Source organism: Poromitra crassiceps (genome assembly GCF_964638095.1).
Source record: "Poromitra crassiceps genome assembly, chromosome: 10".
Classification (NCBI taxonomy): Eukaryota; Metazoa; Chordata; class Actinopteri; order Beryciformes; family Melamphaidae; genus Poromitra; species Poromitra crassiceps.
Genome location: NC_139631.1, coordinates 22,372,457 through 22,391,241, shown reverse-complemented (window position 1 = coordinate 22,391,241; position 18,785 = coordinate 22,372,457). Strand labels below are relative to the sequence as shown.

General features: G+C 43.1%; 2 protein-coding genes across 2 annotated transcripts; one reads left to right on the top strand and one right to left on the bottom strand.

Moving 5' to 3' along the window:
* The first annotated feature begins 949 nt into the window (after positions 1–949).
* On the top strand, positions 950–3,232 carry coa3b (cytochrome C oxidase assembly factor 3b). The gene is made up of 2 exons (XM_083645041.1): positions 950–1,137; positions 2,423–3,232. Exons 1-2 carry the CDS (start codon positions 969–971, stop codon positions 2,527–2,529), a joined length of 276 nt encoding a protein of 91 aa, XP_083501167.1. The 5' UTR covers positions 950–968; the 3' UTR covers positions 2,530–3,232.
* A 1,730-nt stretch (positions 3,233–4,962) lies between these two features.
* unc45b (unc-45 myosin chaperone B) lies at positions 4,963–16,277 on the bottom strand (the record flags this gene model as incomplete). The annotated part of the gene is made up of 19 exons (XM_083645018.1): positions 4,963–5,235; positions 5,708–5,863; positions 6,411–6,528; positions 6,614–6,729; positions 7,414–7,527; positions 8,283–8,349; positions 8,761–8,888; positions 9,742–9,882; positions 10,028–10,169; positions 10,680–10,774; positions 11,207–11,507; positions 11,925–12,096; positions 12,651–12,821; positions 13,006–13,171; positions 13,279–13,446; positions 13,557–13,646; positions 15,591–15,766; positions 15,888–15,924; positions 16,116–16,277. The coding sequence occupies 19 exons, from the start codon at positions 16,275–16,277 to the stop codon at positions 4,963–4,965; spliced, it is 2,793 nt and encodes a 930-aa protein (XP_083501144.1).
* Between the last annotated feature and the right edge of the window lie 2,508 nt (positions 16,278–18,785).

Here is an 18,785-nt window from a genome sequence, read left to right as displayed (position 1 = left end):
CAGAAAAAAAAGTTTTTATTTTCACTCATCAGGCAAGAAAATATAGCCTCTATAGCTTAAGTGTCCCATAATACGCTATGTCCCATAATACCTCCATTCACCCTATATGATGAATGAATCAACACCTTTTCAAGAATTTAACATGACACAATAATACATTTAGTGAAAGAGTTACAATTAGTGCTTCCTGAGCAGATTTACTGTATTTATCAATAAAGTACCCCTGTAGTACCTCCACATACCCCCAGGGCTAAGCGAACCCCACTGAATTGGGTAGTGCAATGGCTCCCACTGGTGGCTATAAAAGGAATACCCTACAAAGTTTGGTGTATTTCGCTGTTTTACTTCTAGGAATTATAACTTTGATCATAGATTTTCCTCTCTCCACTGGCATTCTATGGGATTTGTGTCATAAACAAAACTGCTTAAATATCAAAGAAACATAAGAATTGAGAGTATCCCCCCAACTATAATATAAGAGTTGTTTAATAGTTTTCTGAATAATTTGACAATAACACAAATCTTCTCAGACAGGGGATCCAATGGACAAATTACATGACATGACATGACATGACATGACATGACATGACAAACTCCCATCAAATAAGTATAATGTGGGTCTGTGGGTGTGGGGTCCTAAGGTGAGAAAGATTGGACAGCCAGTGGGGTTAGACATAATGGAAAATAGCTTCATCTTGTGGTACACAGATGGGCAAAAATAAAATCTATCTAGATATAAATTACAAATACATGCTCATTAAATTGAGAAAAAACGTAAATTACAAATTCCTGGCGTCAAGAAATGTATTTAATTTAAAAAAGACACATTTTTATTTCAATGAAAACTTATATTTCCAAAACTATCTTAAAATAAGTACTGTACCAGTTCCACTAGGTGGCAGTAACTCGGCCAAACCGCCCTGTGTTCATCATAGCTGGAAAGGAAACACACAGGCAGGCAGTCAATCATGGCGGAGAAAGGCGCAGGAGGAGCCGCTGAACCGAGCCTGACCGCGGCAGAGAAGCAGCTCCTCCGCCGGCGGCAGGAGCTCAACTACTGGGAGAGAAACGCGGCTAGGCTCCGCAGCAGGAACCGGCTGACCGGCCTGGCTATCGGAGCGTTTGTGGTCGGCGTTTGTATCCTTCAAGGTCCACGGGTTTTCATGGTTTTCGTCTCAAGTGTAGATTAAAATAATTATAAACCAACAACTAACGTTACAGTGCCACTCCACCATTGATCTTTTAATATTTTTCCTGCATAACCCAATTAGACCTCTAACTTTGTAGTTAGGCCTCTCGTGTGTTGGCTTACATTAGTCTACATGATGTAGTGTTGTGGAGTAGATCTGACCTGTCACTAGACTAGCCCCGTATCGGTACTCGTTCTGTTAGCTACCGCGCGCTACCACCGATAGGGGGCTAACCTGTCACCTAACTACTGTAGTTTAGCTACAGTAGTTGACTTGTTGTTGGATCATGGTAGTTTAACCACATTCACATCTCATTCGCTTTTTCAGCAGTATGTTACGTTGTGTCATGTGTATAGGCTAATTATATCTGTACAAACTACTCCTGACGTCTTTTTGGCCATATTATAAAAATAAAAAAAACACACAATCACCTGTTATTTGATTACCGGTATATCATCTGTGTGGTTTGCAACTAAGATGTCAGAACTCGAACACTATGAATTTCCCTAGAAATTTAGTACAGGTATATTTAGTTTGACAAGCTACATTTTTGGGGGGAGAGTTAAGATGTAGTTTTAACTACTTTTGATTGGGAAGTAGGTAGTAGTTTGGTTTGGTTAGTTTGGTTTTGTAGTTTCCCCAACACTGAATACATTGTACACACACAGGCGTGTCACCACTTGCCAAATAAAGCTCAGATGTGGCTTGGTCCTAGCCTTGGGCTGGACTGGTCCTGTATAGAGTGTGGCATGCCAAACTCAATTGAAAAACAGGGAGACACACTTGTAAAATTTTAGGTTTTATTGTAATAAAGTGCCTCTTGCTGTGTGTGTGTGTATATGTATGTATATATATATATATATATATATATATATATATATATATATATATATACACACATAAATAATATAAGGAGCTTAGGGCAATCTCTGTTTGTTTCAACTCTGTCCCGGAAGTGACGTCATCGGTGATGTCCCAACCCTAGGAATCGAGCACACCTAGTATTCCAAATTCACGGTTGCAAGCAAAACACTAATGAGGGTTTCCAACTACCATGAAAACAACAAAATAATGTGCAGGTAGAGATGAAACCATATCTAGGCTTATATTTGGTCTCTATACCTCAGGAAACCAATAATAACGATTTGTACGAGATGAAAAGTACCACCCAACAACAGTTGTTTTTACAATGTTAGCGTTTGATGCTGCGTTTCCTTTAACCTGTGGTCCAGTCAGCTACACCATCCTGTCCGTCCGGCAGGAGAGGGTCATGGAGGAGATGGACGATGAAGCGAGCATCCACCACATCAGAGGGCCTCGCACCGGGGCTAACTCCTAGAGACAGAGCAGGAACTCTGCCGGGCTTCCTGTTTCAGGGCCACTTGCCCCCAGTGGGCGGGGCCTAACATCTGACATCACACAGTGGTGTGTGATGCTCCGTGTCTGCTAAGCCTCTCACACTCAAACTCAAACACACCCGCTGGCATTTACTCAAGAGTTGGAGTGACTCAAGAACTGACCATCAACTAATAGTTCCCTACTCTAAATTTTATGTACCTTATTGTAAAGTGTTACCAAAGATGGATACCAGTATTTGTCACAGATGGTCGATGTTTTGTGCCATCTTTAAATTTGATCCTTTTCAAGCCAAAATCATTTCCAGTATTCAGTGTTTCCTCCAGACTTTTCTTCTCCTCAGGATCATCATGGGAGAGTAGAGAGCATCATGGGAACTCTCCACTGAAAGCAGACTGATGAGATTATTTCAGTCTTAGCGGCTCAGTTAAATATAATAAATAATAAATATGTAGAATATAAATCTAAAGAAAACAACATGTCAGACTGTGTCTCTCTCTGTGGTCAGGAGGAGCCTCCATCATATCAGAGATGGACAATATCTGATGTTTAATAGCAAACCAATGTTGATGTGATCCGCTCTCTGTTTTCATTTAGTTTCACAGCCTTGGAGGAGCAAATTTTTCTGGTTCAACAGTAAGATGATAAATATGTCTTGAATTAATAAATTATTGACCTTTATTCAGCATTGCTGTTTGAGATGTTATTTCCTTTTCTGTTAAAAGTCCACTCACATTCAACCTATATGTTTTTGTTTGTTAGGATCCACAATAGTATTCTGTCACATCAGCACAAGGCCATCTTTACAGCTGATTACAATCAAATAACAGCCAATTAGCTGTGTGTATTGTAAAGCGGGCATGGCATATTGGTAGGATGCATGTGACATAGGTAGTGATTTTCCCAAACACTGGGTCGAAAATGAGACTCTTAGCTTTGAGCAAACTTAATAAATTCCGAGCATGATGCTGCTTTACTAGCTCCATATATCAATTAACTCAATCTAGTTATTCTAATTAACATCAATGTACCAAATTAAGAATACAATTTATTCATGCTTCATAGATTAAAGGTTTTTGACTATTAGTGCAGTAGTCTTAAAACATGACATCCGTGATGACCCATCCCAAAGTGATCACTATAAGAGGAGTCCACTACAACAAGTAGACGTGTTTATATATATAAATAAACTAGACTAGCCCATAATACAGGGCTAGGTGTTTTCTTGGTTGCCATGCCAACTCTTGCAGCATTCAGGCAGCTAGGTGGTGAGCTATCGTGTTTCCACCTGGTTTTTATTTTTACCGTGGCGCTGGACCAGCATCCAGGAAAAGGGGCCAGGATAGGAAGGTGCTATAGAGCAGATGTTCTCAAAAAAAATCAGCCAAGGACCCCTTACAAGATAGAAAATATACCGGGGACCCCCTCATTCTGATTTGTGATTTTGGGCTAAGCTTAATTGTTTCCACGGTAACATGCTTGACTTTTAATTTGATAGGTTTGTTATTAGAATGTAATCCATGAACCATTTTAGATTTAAAGCATAAACTATTTTCGTTGAACTATGAAGATTTTTTTTTTTTTTTTTTTTTTTTTAATTACATTACATTTACATTACGTCATTTAGCAGACGCTTTTGTTTTGTCCAAAGCGACTTACAATATCACAATTTGTCAACAGTACAGAAAACCACTATGCAACACAATCAGCCAAGATATTTTGATAGACTAGCACCATGTAGGAAGTAGTTTGAGAAGGAATAAGTAACATGTAGCATTTTATTTTTTAATTAAAAAAAAACAAAAACAAAAATTACCTGAAAACTTTTCGCGGACCCCCTGGCAAAGTGCCAGGGGGTCAGAGGTCCGCGGACCCCCATTTGAGAACCACTGCTATAGATTTGAGGGGTGGGTAGGATTAATGGCGGCAAGGGGGATTTGGTTATCATGCCAATGAAGCTTCATTGATTTGCAGAGAGAGAGATGCATTGCAAAACCACACCCAAACATTTTAGGTATTGTTTAAACACATTTAATTTGGCTTCCCATTCATATCATTCAGTTTATCAATAATAAAAATTGCCTACCAAAGGAATCGGGAAAGGCCCAATACAAATAAATGAATGTAAATTGATAGAAAGTCTTCAAACTACATCACAGTATCAGTCCAAGTCAAATACAGATTGTGTTCAGTCCTTGCTTCTCCTCACTGAGAGATAAGAGATGTTTCCTCAACTGCCTGTGGCCCAAACAGCATCATCCAGTTATTCCTTTGAGATGATGACCTACAGAGTTTTGAAGCCATCTTGATGAATTCTTTAATCATTTTGATGTGGGGGGAAACATAAAAAAACAAGTCTCTATTCAACAGAGAAAAAGAAAAATGTCCATTGCTGTTGTTTGAAGAGGCCTCCATCTTAAGATGGGCTAGCGAACGGCTTGATGAGGCCAAGATCCATAGCCTTGACCAGGCACGTGCGTGCCACATCGATTACCGCCTGCCTCTTGGGATTGTCCGCCGCCTTGGCGATCACCGTGAGGATTTCCAACAGCTCACACTCGATGAGCTTCTTGGCCAGCTCGTTGTCGTCTGAGTCGAGCATGTTGTAGATGATCACCAGGCCGCGGTGCTGGACCTGGGGGTTGTCGTGCAGACACAACCTCTGCAGGATCTCAAGCCACTGGGTGGTCTGTTGGGAGAAGACGGTCAGTCAGTCAAGTGAGATGCATTGGCTCTGACTGAGAGAGCATGGGAATTGTGAATGGGATGGCTTTAATCACCATGAGGGCAAAGCATCAATGTCTGTTTGGAAAAACAGGTGGAATATGTGAATCAATCACTGAGAACTGACTACAAATTTGACCCTAGACCCTGTCAGTAAGGTACTGTTTGATGCAACACAATATGGACAGTAAAGCAGGTTCAGCTTAATTCATTTTAAAGTATTTCTTTAATGGTTGATGTCCAGTTGCAACAATTGGTGCAGATAGCTGCAGTGTATAGCTTAACTGTTAAAAGTAGGCTCGGGAGTTTTGAGCATTTTTAGCAGGGCAGAAATGTAAAAAACAACAACACACATAACACACATAATTCAGACAATCAGACTATAAATAAAACTAGTGTGACTTTTCAGCGACATTGAGACATTCTGCTGTACGCACCACCAAGGTCATCTTGGTAGAGATCTTCTTGTTGGCAGCAGTGAGCATGGCCACCGCACCGGCCGCAGCGATCTGAAGTTTGTCATCTTCCTCACCACACAGCAGCACCAGCAGCTTCAGCTTATCATTGCCATCCTCCAGGTAGCGGTCTTGGACCTGGAAAACACACACACAGACGCACACACACACACACACACACACACACACACACACACACACACATTTTCTATTTAGTCATGCTAGACTTAACACCTGTTGGAGAGAGTGTCACGTTTACTGTGTGCCATTCATAATTATAATTTTTTATAGTCCCCCCCCACCCCCCCGGATTACACCCCGTTTTCTCCTCTATTGTACTTGGCCAACTCTCTCTGCTGTCCCGGTCGCTGCTCTAGTTGTAGATTTGCAGATTAGCACATGCTTCTTCCGATACATCTGCAGTCGCCCGTGGCTTGTTTTCCCTTGACAGCGAGGCGTTTCACCAGCAGGACGTAGCGCGTGGGAGAATCACGCTATTTCCCCCAGTTCCCCTCCCCCCAGCAGACACCCCGACTGACCAGAGGAGGCACTAGTGCAGCGATCAGGACACATACCCCTAAATCCAGCTCCCCTCGTGCAGACATGGCCAATTGTACCCAGACGCCCTCGTTCATAATTATTACAGTACTGTATTAATGTTTGGGCTCCACTGTTTCCTCCTCACCTCTTTACAGGACACCAGGTTGCACATGCATTCAGTCGCAGCCTGTCTGATCTGATCATGGTCTTCAAACATGTAGTTCTCAATCTCTGGCAGAGCCTTCTCTTTCACAATCTTCTTTCTGCAAAAGAGATGGAAGAGTTGAGGTGAAAAATCATGCAAAATGTACCGGCAGCAGTGGAGGGGCTCCCAGGATTCAGTCTCACCTCAGTTTATCACTGAAACCAGCCAGGTTGGTGAGGCCCTTCAGAGCTTCATAGTTCTCCATGCCGTCTCTGTCTGTGCTTAGCAGGGTGACTAAGGGACGCACCACCTCATACACCTGCCAGAAGAAAGAGAGATGTAGAGTCATGTTTTGCTTCTGCTGTATTTCATGAGAAACTGTACTGCTGTATTCCACGCCAGTAAAGATAAACGGGGAGGAAAGAAAGTGTGGTGACAGGAGGGAATGAAACTCAGTAAATCTTGTCTTCCTCTTTTTTTGTCGGGTTTTCTCCCCAACTGTACTTGGCTAATTCCCCCTGCTGTCCCAGTCATTGCTCCACCGCCTCTGCCAATCTGGGGAGAGCTGTAGACTAGCACATGCCTCCTCCAATACATGTGCATTGTGCAGTCACCAGCCACTTCTTTTCACCTGACAGGAGTTGCACTGGCAGGACGTAGTGCGTGGGAGGATCAGGCTATTCCCCCCAGTTTCCCTCCTCCCCGACCAGAGGAGGCACTAGTGCGGTGACCAGGTCTCATACCCCACCGGCTTCCCACTCACAGACACGACCAATTGTGTCTGTAGGAACGTCTGATCAAGCCGGAAGTACCGCTGCCAGGAATTGAACCCAGGTCTGTGCGGTGGTAGGTGAGTGTTCTTCCCTCGACACTACCCAGATACCCCCAAAACTCAGTAAATGTCCACTGAATGCTGTAGCTAGGGACCTTCTGCCCACTGTTAACAGGAACAGGGGCCTGCTGTAGAGACAGTATGATGATAAAGGAGTTGTGTAGTTCTTACCCTCTCACCGGGGAAGGCGATCTCTGGGTTTGAGATAGCTGCGATCTTGGCAATGGCGTGGCAAGCCTTTATTTTCCCATCCTTTGTCCCTTCCAGAGCCAGAGGGATCAAAGCCTGAAGAAGACAGAGACAGGTGCTGTTTTCTACACTCGTCTGAGCCACACAGTCAAGCAGTGGGAATACCTCTGACCCACACAGTCAAGCAGTGAAACTGAAGCTCATTAACCTAGCTCTCACTGTGTCTGAGTGGGTGCTGGGAGAGGAGCGCCCATCCAGACACAGAGGAAGTGAAAGTCCTACCAACACCGTATTTTGAGAGTATGTTGCTTCCTGAATTGGATGCATTTCATTTTGAAACAGGATGTTGGGGAGCGATCATTCAGCAGTGTAGGTGTAAACTTATGGGATATCAGAAATCAAATCTGTGGTGGTGTTAATTTTCTTTTTTATAAATCACCCACTGGTACACCATGAGGTAACCACTGTTTGTAGGGAAGTGAATATAACCCATTATTTTACTTACCTATAAACATTGTACCTCTAAATACCAGAAAATAAATTGTTTGGTGAAAAAGTAATTTGTCATTTCACTTCCTTTGCTGGCTTTGCCTGCCTGCCCGGACAGTTCACTACAGCAAGGCCTCAGAATCGAATCAATTGAATTGAATTGAATTGAATTGAATTGAATTGAATTGAATTGAATTGAATTGAATTGAATTGAATTGAATTCAATTCAATTCAGATAGCTTTATTGGCATGTATGTAACAGGTACAATATTGCCAAAGCATCAAGTGCAGTAATAAAGATAAAAGGAGAAACAACAATTATCAGAATCTGTGTGCCTTAAGTTCCAAAATGTGTGACTCACCTTTCCCCCACCTTGGGCTATGATAATACCACGATCTTTTGAATCTTGTGACATTGCCAAGAACACTCTGAGGATAAAAACAGAAAACACTTGTAGCAACTTAAATATTTCTAGGTATTGTTGCATTGTGTCTGGGCCTGCATTCCCTCCGCTATACCTAGGACCATAGGCTATAGGCAAATCCACCGAACCAAAATAAAAAGGGCATGAGTCTGATTGTAACTGAACTTCATATGGGGCTGAAAGTCCCAAAAAATGGTGGTTTTATGAGACTTCAGTCAGTCATGTGAATATTCTTGACAACATATCAGAATGCCTTGTCACTTTGCTACAATATGAAATGGCTGCCTTAGCTTTAGCGATCTGCAGTGTGTTAGCTGTTTTATTATTTTTCTCATGTTTTTTCATGTCCACCTTCAGCTCAGCACCTGCCCTATATCTGGCCTGGATGTGCCTGCTTGTTTCATGCATTGCCCACCTTGCCAGCAGCTCTTTGGTGTGGTCAGTCAGGATGGCGTTGTCTGCTTTGACCATGACAGTAAGAGCTGATGTGACTCCAGCCTTCAGCAGCCTTTTCACTCTCCTTTCGATGAAGTCCTTCTTGTCCTGAGCAATAATAAGAGATAAAGGAAGCCATTCCGTTAGCACAGCTACTGTACATTACAAACCATTTACTGTTGGGGGAACTGATGAGTAATGGTTGCTAATGTGCTGACTGTGGTCAAACAGACTGTCATGTATGTGTTATCTTCCATTTAGTTTCTCCCCCTCTCCTCTTACCTAGTCTGGGCACCTTTCACCCCGCTTTTTGTCATGGGGCGTAAACCACAGAACCAGAATGAACACCGGAAGGCAGTGCGCCAAAAAAACGTATTTGTTGCCGTTAGCTTGACGTCTCTTGCCTCGATTAATTGTCTGATGCAAAGCTTCTGTATTGGCTTAAAATATGTGAGATTGTGAATCCGCAATGTTTCTAAAATAACTTCTTCAAAAACTTCGTTCGGTACGTCCATCTTTTGTTTTGTTGTTTGCCGTTCTGATACTTGTGTCAAATTGTCAAGTTAACATAAAAGTTGACGAGCTAGAAACGCTGCCCTTCCTGTCTAGGGCGGGCTCTAGGCCGGAACCAGGTAGGGTGACAAAATCAATTGTGAACGGAAGCCAGGCTCTTTCTCGCCGAGAGGAGCCTGGTGACGCGAGGTGGGATCATGTCTATGTTCCCCGGGTTCTATGTTCCCCGGGTTCTATATTCCCCGTTTTTCACTAACCCAAAACCTAACCTCTCCCACCCCCCACGCCTAAACCTAACCTCCCCCAGACCCTAACCCAAAACCTAACCTCTCCCAGGGAACATAGCGGGGAACATAGGACCCTATTTGGGAAAAGCGGGGAACATAGGACCCGGGGAACATAGGACCCGGGGAACATAGGGATGACCCCCGCGAGGGATACCTCTTACCTTGGGGTGCTGCTCGGGCACATGTTGTTTGGAGAACTTGGCTAGCTCAACCAGCTCAGGCATTATGTCCTTCTTATCGTAGCAGTTGGTGCAGTTAACCAGGGTGCAAGCTACGGCGTACAGGATGGTCTTATCCTTGGACTGTTGACACACAGGAAGGAGGAAGGTGATTTCTACCGTAGCCTTGAGCACAATGAAAATGCCCCACACTAGACATAAGCATTACAGCTACATGCTGTCTGCTGTCTGCCATATGAGGTTGTATTTGTTTCTGTTATTTTCATACCTTGGCCAGATCAAACATAGCTTTCATGGAGATTTCGTCTTCAACAAAGTCATCCTTCACATCAGCATCTTGGGTCAGATAAGCCAGACCTTCAATGGCCCATTTTCTTGTTCTGGTATCAATCTGCGGATTGCAGAGCCACCTAGATGTGTGACAAAGAAACCTTTACTGTAACAGAAAATGTGCTTGTAGGTTGAGATATGTGTAAAGTAAAATGGTGGGATGGTGTTTTATAGTAAATAATTGTACCTGTATAACATGTTGCATCAAAACAACTTGATATTGAAAGTGAAAATATCATATTAGATCCATCATTAATGTACAGTAGGTCTTTTACCAAACCGGTTCGACCTGTTATTTGTTTGTTTGTCTGTTTGTTTATTTGCACATTTTAAAAGCAAACAGGTTAAACAGAAAATAAAATGTATACAAAGAAAGAAAAAAAACATGTGCAGGTGAGATAGAAACCCACTACGGGCTGATCTAGAAATCTCACCTAAAGACAAGAAATATACATAAACAGTAAATGCAAGATAACACATCAGTTAACGTGTATCAAGGTCGGTCCATGTGGGGGAGTCATTATTTTCTTTATGACTGTATCAAATCTCTGAAGGAATTTGACCCAGCTGAGTAAGAATGAGTTACTTACTTCCTGCACTGCTTGGCCAGCTTTTCTGTAGAGCCCTCTGCAAACTGCCGCATACTGTAATCGTCACCACCGGCTGAACCGAGTTTGCATAGACCCTGAGTGTACACAAGCACACACACACACGCGCACGCACGCACGCACACACACACACACGCGCGCGCACACACACACACACACACACACACACACGCGCGCACGCACGCGCACACACACACACACACACACACACACACACACAGACACACAGACAGTATTAGGGGGGAGTCTAAATTAGAAAGAGTTGTCTAATGCAGTGGTTCTCATTTTGTATCTAAAAGGCAGGGTAAACACAGGTGCAAGTGCAACCAAAACATTAATGAGGAGACCTAAATGGATTGGAAGTTGGAAAACCTCATTAATGGTCTATTCCTACTTAAGTTTTGCTCAGGTTGTTCTGACATTCTAAATCTACATTATACTGTATATATATGTATTGTCATTTTTGTCTCATTGTCTGGACTTATGCTCTACCAGAAAGGCACACTCACCACCAGTGAGCGTATCTTAATCTTCTCGTTCTTGGTCTTCTTGTAGATGTCCTTGAGCAGTGACACACCGTTGGTGATGATGAAGGAAGCGCGGCTCATTTTTGTCGAGGAGTGGATCAGCGCCTCCACGGCCACCATCTGGTCCACCTCCCGTTCGGAGGCACACAGCGCCACCATCATTTCCATGACGCCTTGATGTCCGATCAGGGCATTCCCGACATCGAAGGGACCCTGCAGCAGCCCTGTGATGGTGTTGATACCATGGATGGTCCTGTCCATGTTGTTGGGGTCGAACTTGGATCTGTGGAAGAGGAAGAAAAAGGGAAGAAAGATGCAGACAGCGAATGGAGTTGGTTAATCCGTAGAGATAAAGTCAAGTCAGGCAGAAAACAAGCTAAGAACTGTCTAAACCACGGGTTCCCAACCTTTTTTGGCTTGTGACCCTGCTTTGATGTCACAAAAATCTAGGGACCCCAGACTTTTGTTGTTGTTGCTAAAATTAATTTGTTAATAGTTTGGAATATTGACTATAATATCAGAATTCTGACTTTAATATCAGAATTCAATCTCAGAATTCTGACTTTAATCTCAGAATTCAAACTTTTTTCTCTCAATTCTATTCTCAGAATCCTGATTTAAAAGACTTTTTTAAAATTTTAACAGACTGTGGAGCAAAGAGAGGCCCTGCAAAGAGAGGCCCTGTATTTGAAGGACATACTTGACATATTGATCACAAATGTCCCTGAAGTTGTCTCTCTCTGGGTCGCATTTGAGGTCGTCGTAGAGCTTGGTGAGGAGCACGCTGGCAATCAGCTGTGTGTCGTCTGTCATGGGCAGCTGGTCTGGCAGTTCAGGAATCTGACCGCACACCTTCAGGATCTTCTTCAGACCTGGAGGACAATCACGTGCACAGTTAGTTGATTATCTGTTGAATCCAACTAAAAACAAACTAGAGACTATCTTGCAATGGGATCACACCAGCTGCGACACCTGTGACTTAAAATGCATGTGAGCCCGCCCCCTTGCTCAGACCACACCCATTTTCAAATGTGACCTTCATTTTGATGTCACCTACACACATGTAAAGTTTTGTGACTGCCTCTTGCACGGTTTTGACACTATTGCATTTGCTAAATCTTTCCTCTTTCTTTCTTTCTTTCTTTCTTTTAGGCAAAGTACTCAAACCAGCTTCTGTGGTAGTTCCTGCTACAATAGGTCTCTCCAGGACCACATTTTGCCATGATGACACACACACACACACACACACACACACACACACACACACACACACACACACACACACACACACACACACACACACACACACACACACACACACACACACAGACACAGACACACACACACACACACACACACACACACACACACACACACACACACACACACACACGGTAATGACACCTAACCCAGCTGCCCTGCTCACCGTGGTCAATAGTGAAGAGGGTCTTGGAGTGATCTGCGGCCTTTAGGTTCTTGCGAGGTACATTTCTGGCCAGGAGGTTCAGGGCCTGGTCTCTGCCGTGGCAAGATACCTTCTTACTCCCAACCATTTCCAGCAGGGAGAGAAGAATGGTCTTCAGGTCCTTGGATGTATCTGCAGAGGGACAGATAGACAGTATTAGGTTGTTTCTCTCAAAGAATAGTGCTGTAGGACATCACTCGGGATAGCTATGGCCAGGCCATATCACTGGTTGTACCCAGTTGGAGCATTAAATACATGCCTATTATAATACAATACACTTTTTTGTTACAGGTACATGATGCTGATTCTGTCTCACCCAATACCAATGCCTCTTCCTTCCCATAAACCCTTTTATCTCCGCCAGTGAGGGAGTCGTTGATGCACTGGAAGAGGTCGGCTGCCGCCAGTGAGATCTCCTCGTTGTCCACAGCCATGATGCTGCACAACTTATCGATGCCCACATTGTTAATGATGGCCATTGTCTGTTGGACAACGTAGACATTTTATAGTGAAAATACAGTTATTTTTAGCGATGAAATTGTTACCCGTGTCCCCTGTCTCATCCATCTGTCTTCTCCTGCCCACTCACCCGAGCTTTGTGTCCTGTGCACATTCCTGCCAAGGTCCGGATACCAGCCAGCACCATCTCTCCTTTGCCCGTCTCAATCATGTTGAGCAGCAGAGGCACTCCGTTGTTCTGGAAGATTCTCTCCGCTCCGGCGTCCTCTCTGGACAGGACAATCAGGTTGTTTGCAGCCTAGATGTGAAAGAAGAGGAAAAAACAAAAATGTGTATCCGCATTCAATCACACACCAAAATTGAAAGCTCGCTCAAATATTTTGCCGCAAAATGAGAGAAAATACCAACTTTTTCCCTCTTATCCTTTTCCATTTCTTCGTCGAGTAGAATGTCAAACATGTTCTGCACCCTGGAGTCTGTGGAGAACGTTGTTTTGAGCTGTGAAGGAAGGAAATATAGTCAGATGATAGATGTGATCATGTGTGTATTTTGTGTGTGATATCTGTCTATTTTCCCTTAGCACTGTATATGATGGTCCTGTCTCTGGAAGTATTAAGAAACTGTAAGGCTGGCTTTACACGGTGAAACTTGCACGCAACTTTAGTTGCATGAAACTTAGGTGAAACCAAGTTGCAAATTAATTGCATGGTATAAATCCTTCTGCAACTCACTTGAAACTTCTGTGAAACTCAGCCGCAACAGTTGCAAAGCGCTCAACTTTGTGGAACTAGTTTCATGCAACAGCCAATCAAAATGCTGAGAACCAGTCAGCTGATCACATAGGCTCTGGCTGTCTGAATCAGTGCGCAGTCTCAGAAGACATCTATATGTCAATATCCATTTATAGTCATAGCGCCCCCTACTGGCAACACAGAAAGTGGTTTGTAACTTGGCCGTACATGCTCACACGTGCACCAAACTTCACATGTTTGATGAGCATCCCAGCCTGAAGACATCTAGATGACCATTTAGAGTTATAGGCAGAGCGCCCCCTACTGGCAACACAGAAAGTGGTTTGTAACTTGGCCCTACATGCTCACACGTGCACCAAACTTCACATGTTTGATGAGCATCCCAGCCTGAAGACATCTAGATGACCAATTGGAGTTATAGGCAGAGCGCCCCCTACTGGCCACACAGGAAGTTGGAGTAACTTTATTGTAGATTGTCCAATCTGCTCCAAACGTGTCATGCATAAGTGTCCATGCCTGTAGACATCTATATGTCAATATCCATTTATAGTCATAGCGCCCCCTACTGGCAACACAGAAAGTGGTTTGTAACTCGCCCCTACATGCTCACACGCGCACCAAACTTCACATGTTTGATGACCATCCCAGCCGGAACACATCTACATGACAATTTGGAGTGATAGGCAGATCGCCCCCTACTGGCCAGACAGAAAGCGGTTTGTAACTCGGCCGTACATGGTCACACCCGCAACGAACTTCAGATGTTTGATGAGCATCCCAGAGCATTGAATGTATTCTGATCCATGCGGAGCCAGGATCTACATGGGTTAAAAATAATAATATTAACATGTTGTGAAGTATAGTGATCACATAACTGTTCAATGCTATGCAATCTATGTTTTAATGATAATCAGTTATCTATATATGAAGCTACAATTTCATACTGTTGTCACAAGGTGGCAACAACGAGCTATTTATTTATTTATTTTCCTTGAATCAATCAATAAATTTGAGAAAAATAATAACAATGCACTCACCGGAGGCTCATTGGATCAAGCTCCTTGAAAAGAGTGTGAAACGATCCACTGGTATGTCTTTTAAGTAGCCAGTCCTTCACCCACATACGTTTAACTTTTTTTTTCATGTTGTGTTTTTTCCTCCTCCTCCTCCAACATATCCATGAGTATTAATGCACTAATAGCTCTCTTCCTATTCTCGGGGCCCGGGACAGCCATATTTTATCTAACAAAGTAGCTAGCTAGCTAGCCAACCAGCCAGCCAGTGCCAGAAGAAAAACCGATACAACACCTCCGAGTCCGAATTGATATTTTCCAGCGAGAAAACGATATGAAATACGATACAAAGATGCAGAATGACAATTCTCACTTGAAAAAAGAAGAAAACCATACAATAGATGAAAAATGACCAATCTAGCTAGCTAGTTTTGCTGGAAGAAACTGCCAAGTTGCACGAGCCTTGATTATTTTTTAATTGCTTTGTGTAACTGTGAAGTTGCATGGAAATTGGGTTGCATGCAACTTGCAACCTGCAACTAGTTGCGTGCAAGTTTCACCGTGTAAAGCCAGCCTAGGATGTCAAGTTGCCAAATCCTTTCACATGTATTGTAGCTGCTAATGAAAGTGTTTCTATTTGTTGTTTGATGCTGATACTGATTCTCCTGAATCCTGACCTTAGCTTGGATCTCCGCCCCCAGCCTGCGGAGGGTCTCCAGGAAGGTCTTGTTCTTTGGTTCGATGGTGGCACATCTCTGCACGTCCTTGAAGGCCAGGTCCAGTTTTCCTAGTTTCTCCAAAGCTTGGCAACGCCGGTACAACGCTTTAATGTCTGCCGCGTCAACATCAATAGCTACAAAAGAGGAAGAGGAGTATGCATTAGAGGAAGAGGAGTATGCATTGGTTATAATGTGACAGCTGGTGTTTGTGTGCATATGCTATGGTTTATGTAAAGTCTGTGCTTATTACTCTACCTTTGGATGCATCAGAGGCAGCATTGGTATAGTTTTCCTGTAAGAAAAGAAAAGAAAATCTAAATAAAAAGTTCAAAATGCAAATGCACTTCATCTGATGTGTGTGTGTGTGTGTGTGTGTGTGTGCGCGCGCGCGCGTGCGTGCGTGCGTGCATGCTTTTTGTGTTTGCTTGTTTATATGTGTGTGCTTGTTTGTGTCTTTCTTTACTGATTTACCAAGCACTTTACCTTTTTCAGGTAGCAGGCAGATCTGTTCCTGTAAATGACAGCCAGCACCTTCTTGTCCTTACATACTTTGAGGGCTTTAGTGTAGCTCTCAATGGCCTTATCAATATCTCCATCCTGGAAGTACTTGTTCCCCTCATCTTTTAACTGGATTGCGTCTCCCATCTGATAGAAAATGGGATTATTGATGATGAGGTGTAAGAGCTATAGATCACAGAACGTTGTCTTTATCATGCTGCAGAACAAGTGCTAGCCATCGTAACGTTTTGTGACAGTTTCAACTCACTGACAAGCATTTCAGTATTATTAATTAATTTAAATACAGTAATTTAACTGTAGTAAAGCAATGCAAAAATTCATGTGAAAGTCAAACATTCATAAACCGAGATTTCAGTATAAAGACAAAAGAATCAACAGTCAGAATAAAAACAAATTAGCTGAACAATATTTATAGCTGTTTTTGGTCTTCAAAATGAGGTAAATACTTATAATTCAAGTACTATACACAACCTTATTCCAGAAGCACCCTGAAAAATAGCTGAGTGATCATAATCTTTCAGCACATCATAACACTATTGTAAACAGATTTCTTTTCTCTTACCACTCTTTCTGTTCAGTCTCCTGCTGGCCTGGGTCTGGAGCAAATGGCCCTGCACATGTTATCTCTAACTTGAAATGGCCTCCCCTCCTGCCTTATTTGGGCATGGTCTGGTACCCCAGTCAGAGCCTGGCCACAGATGCCACTTTCCTAATGGACAGCCACCATCTCCCCCGGCTCCCCTGATAGGCATTCACTTCAGTCTATCCCCCTCTCTGTCCCAATCCTAAGAACCCCCCCTGCATACATGCATGTCACTCAAAACGTGACAAACAAAATCAAGCAAATGTCTGTTGAAACTATACGGTACCTTCAAGACTGTGTGTGGTGTCTTCTTTGATCCTCTCCTGCTTCCCTTTCTTTCAGTTTTTCCCCCTTGCGTGGATGGTCTGGAGCTTCCGTGCCTGATAAGTGTTTGAAACTTGTTTTGTCTCACGTAACCCCCACCACCACCACCACCTCAATTTATATTTATACTGAATCTCAATGAGGTGGGACGGAGCCAAGACGGACCATCTCTGATGAGGGACAGGGTCGCTTCAAAACGCAGCAGATCCCAGAGGAAGAACTTTGCACCAAAGGCATGAAAAACTGCACATTCATTCAGCTGCTGTATTTGTCCCTCAGATGTGTCTCGATAGGCAACATGTTATGAAAAACACAGTAACGGTGCAGATAATAAAGTCTGTGTGACGACTAAAGTCACCCCCTTGAAAGTTAGTCTGGTCCTGATAATGTCTATTTAGGGTGTAGGTGGTGACAGCTGAGAACTCACCAGAGAGGCGGAGGGGGTGTGTGTGGGGGGTGACAGCTGTAGGACCACAGAAGACCCTGGCAGCTTCTGGAAAGAGATGGATCTCGAATTTGACGTTAGCTACATGTGTTGAAGAGTGGTGTGTGTGTGTGTGTGTGTGTGTGTGTGTGTGTGTGTGTGTGTGTGTGTGTATTTGGAGTGTGGGGGGGTCTGGCTTTTGAAGTGTGTCTGAGGCTAGAATAGAATAGAATAGTGGTTCTCATAGTGGGGTTCAGGGACCCCAGGGGGTCCTTCAGGGTGTTCCAGGGGGTCCTCAGCAAAAACAGGGAGAATAATTTATTTTCACTATTCACCTTATGTTCCAACACAGGGGTCAGCCAGTTGCTTCCTATTGTGTTTACACTTCCTGTGACAGTACAGTACTAGAGATGCTGTTTTGAACAGGAAGTCATAACACAACTGGGTCAAGTGGGCGGGGCTACATAAGGTAAATAAGGCCATCCATGAGTAACACAATGACAGAATGTTTGACTATTTTGGGCATGGGTTTCACATTTTCTGTAACAAAACATCTAAAAGCAAAAATCGTATTAGATGCAGGACCCTGGGAGAAAATCTTATCAAATGCGGGTCCGTGGTCTAATTTGTGTCAGTTTAGGGGTCCTTGATGTGAAAATGTTTGAGAACCACAATAGAACAGATTAGAATAGAATAGAACATAATAGAATAGAACAAAACAGAGTTGAATTGAATACAGCAAAGCAGAACAGTGTTGAATAGTAAACAACTGAACTGAAAAGAACAGATCAGAATAGAATAGAATAGAATAGAATAGAATAGAATAGAATAGAATAGAATAGAATAGACATGTGACCTGTCCTGGGTGTTTCCCTTCCTTCCACCCAGTGCATGCTGGGATAGGCTCCAGCCCTCCTGTGAACCTGAATAGGAATAAGCATATGGAAAACGAATGAAAGAATTAATGAGAATAGTCTAGAAAACAATAGACAACAACACAGTACAATAGAGAGAATTGGATAAGGTATTACATCCTTGCTGTAAACTGCTAGTTAGCTGACGACTGACTGACTGACTGACTGACTGTCTATCAGACAGTCATCAAAACATACAGTGAGACCAGGTCGTTCAGGCCGACAAAACACTTTGAAACATGGTGTGTTATGAAGAGCCGATCTGATCATCAGAACCAGATTGGCACACTCTGTCACTCGAGCTCACACCGTTATCTTACAGATAAATGTATGTACTGTATGTATGAAGGCTACTGTATGTACAGGTATGTAGTACGTATGTATGTATG

Bases quoted from the DNA above. Each gene is read 5' to 3' on its own strand.
- coa3b (XM_083645041.1), top strand. From the start codon at position 969: ATGGCGGAGAAAGGCGCAGGAGGAGCCGCTGAACCGAGCCTGACCGCG. The intron at 1,138-2,422 runs GTATCCTTCAAG...CCTGTGGTCCAG, and splicing joins AGCGTTTGTGGTCGGCGTTT to TCAGCTACACCATCCTGTCC.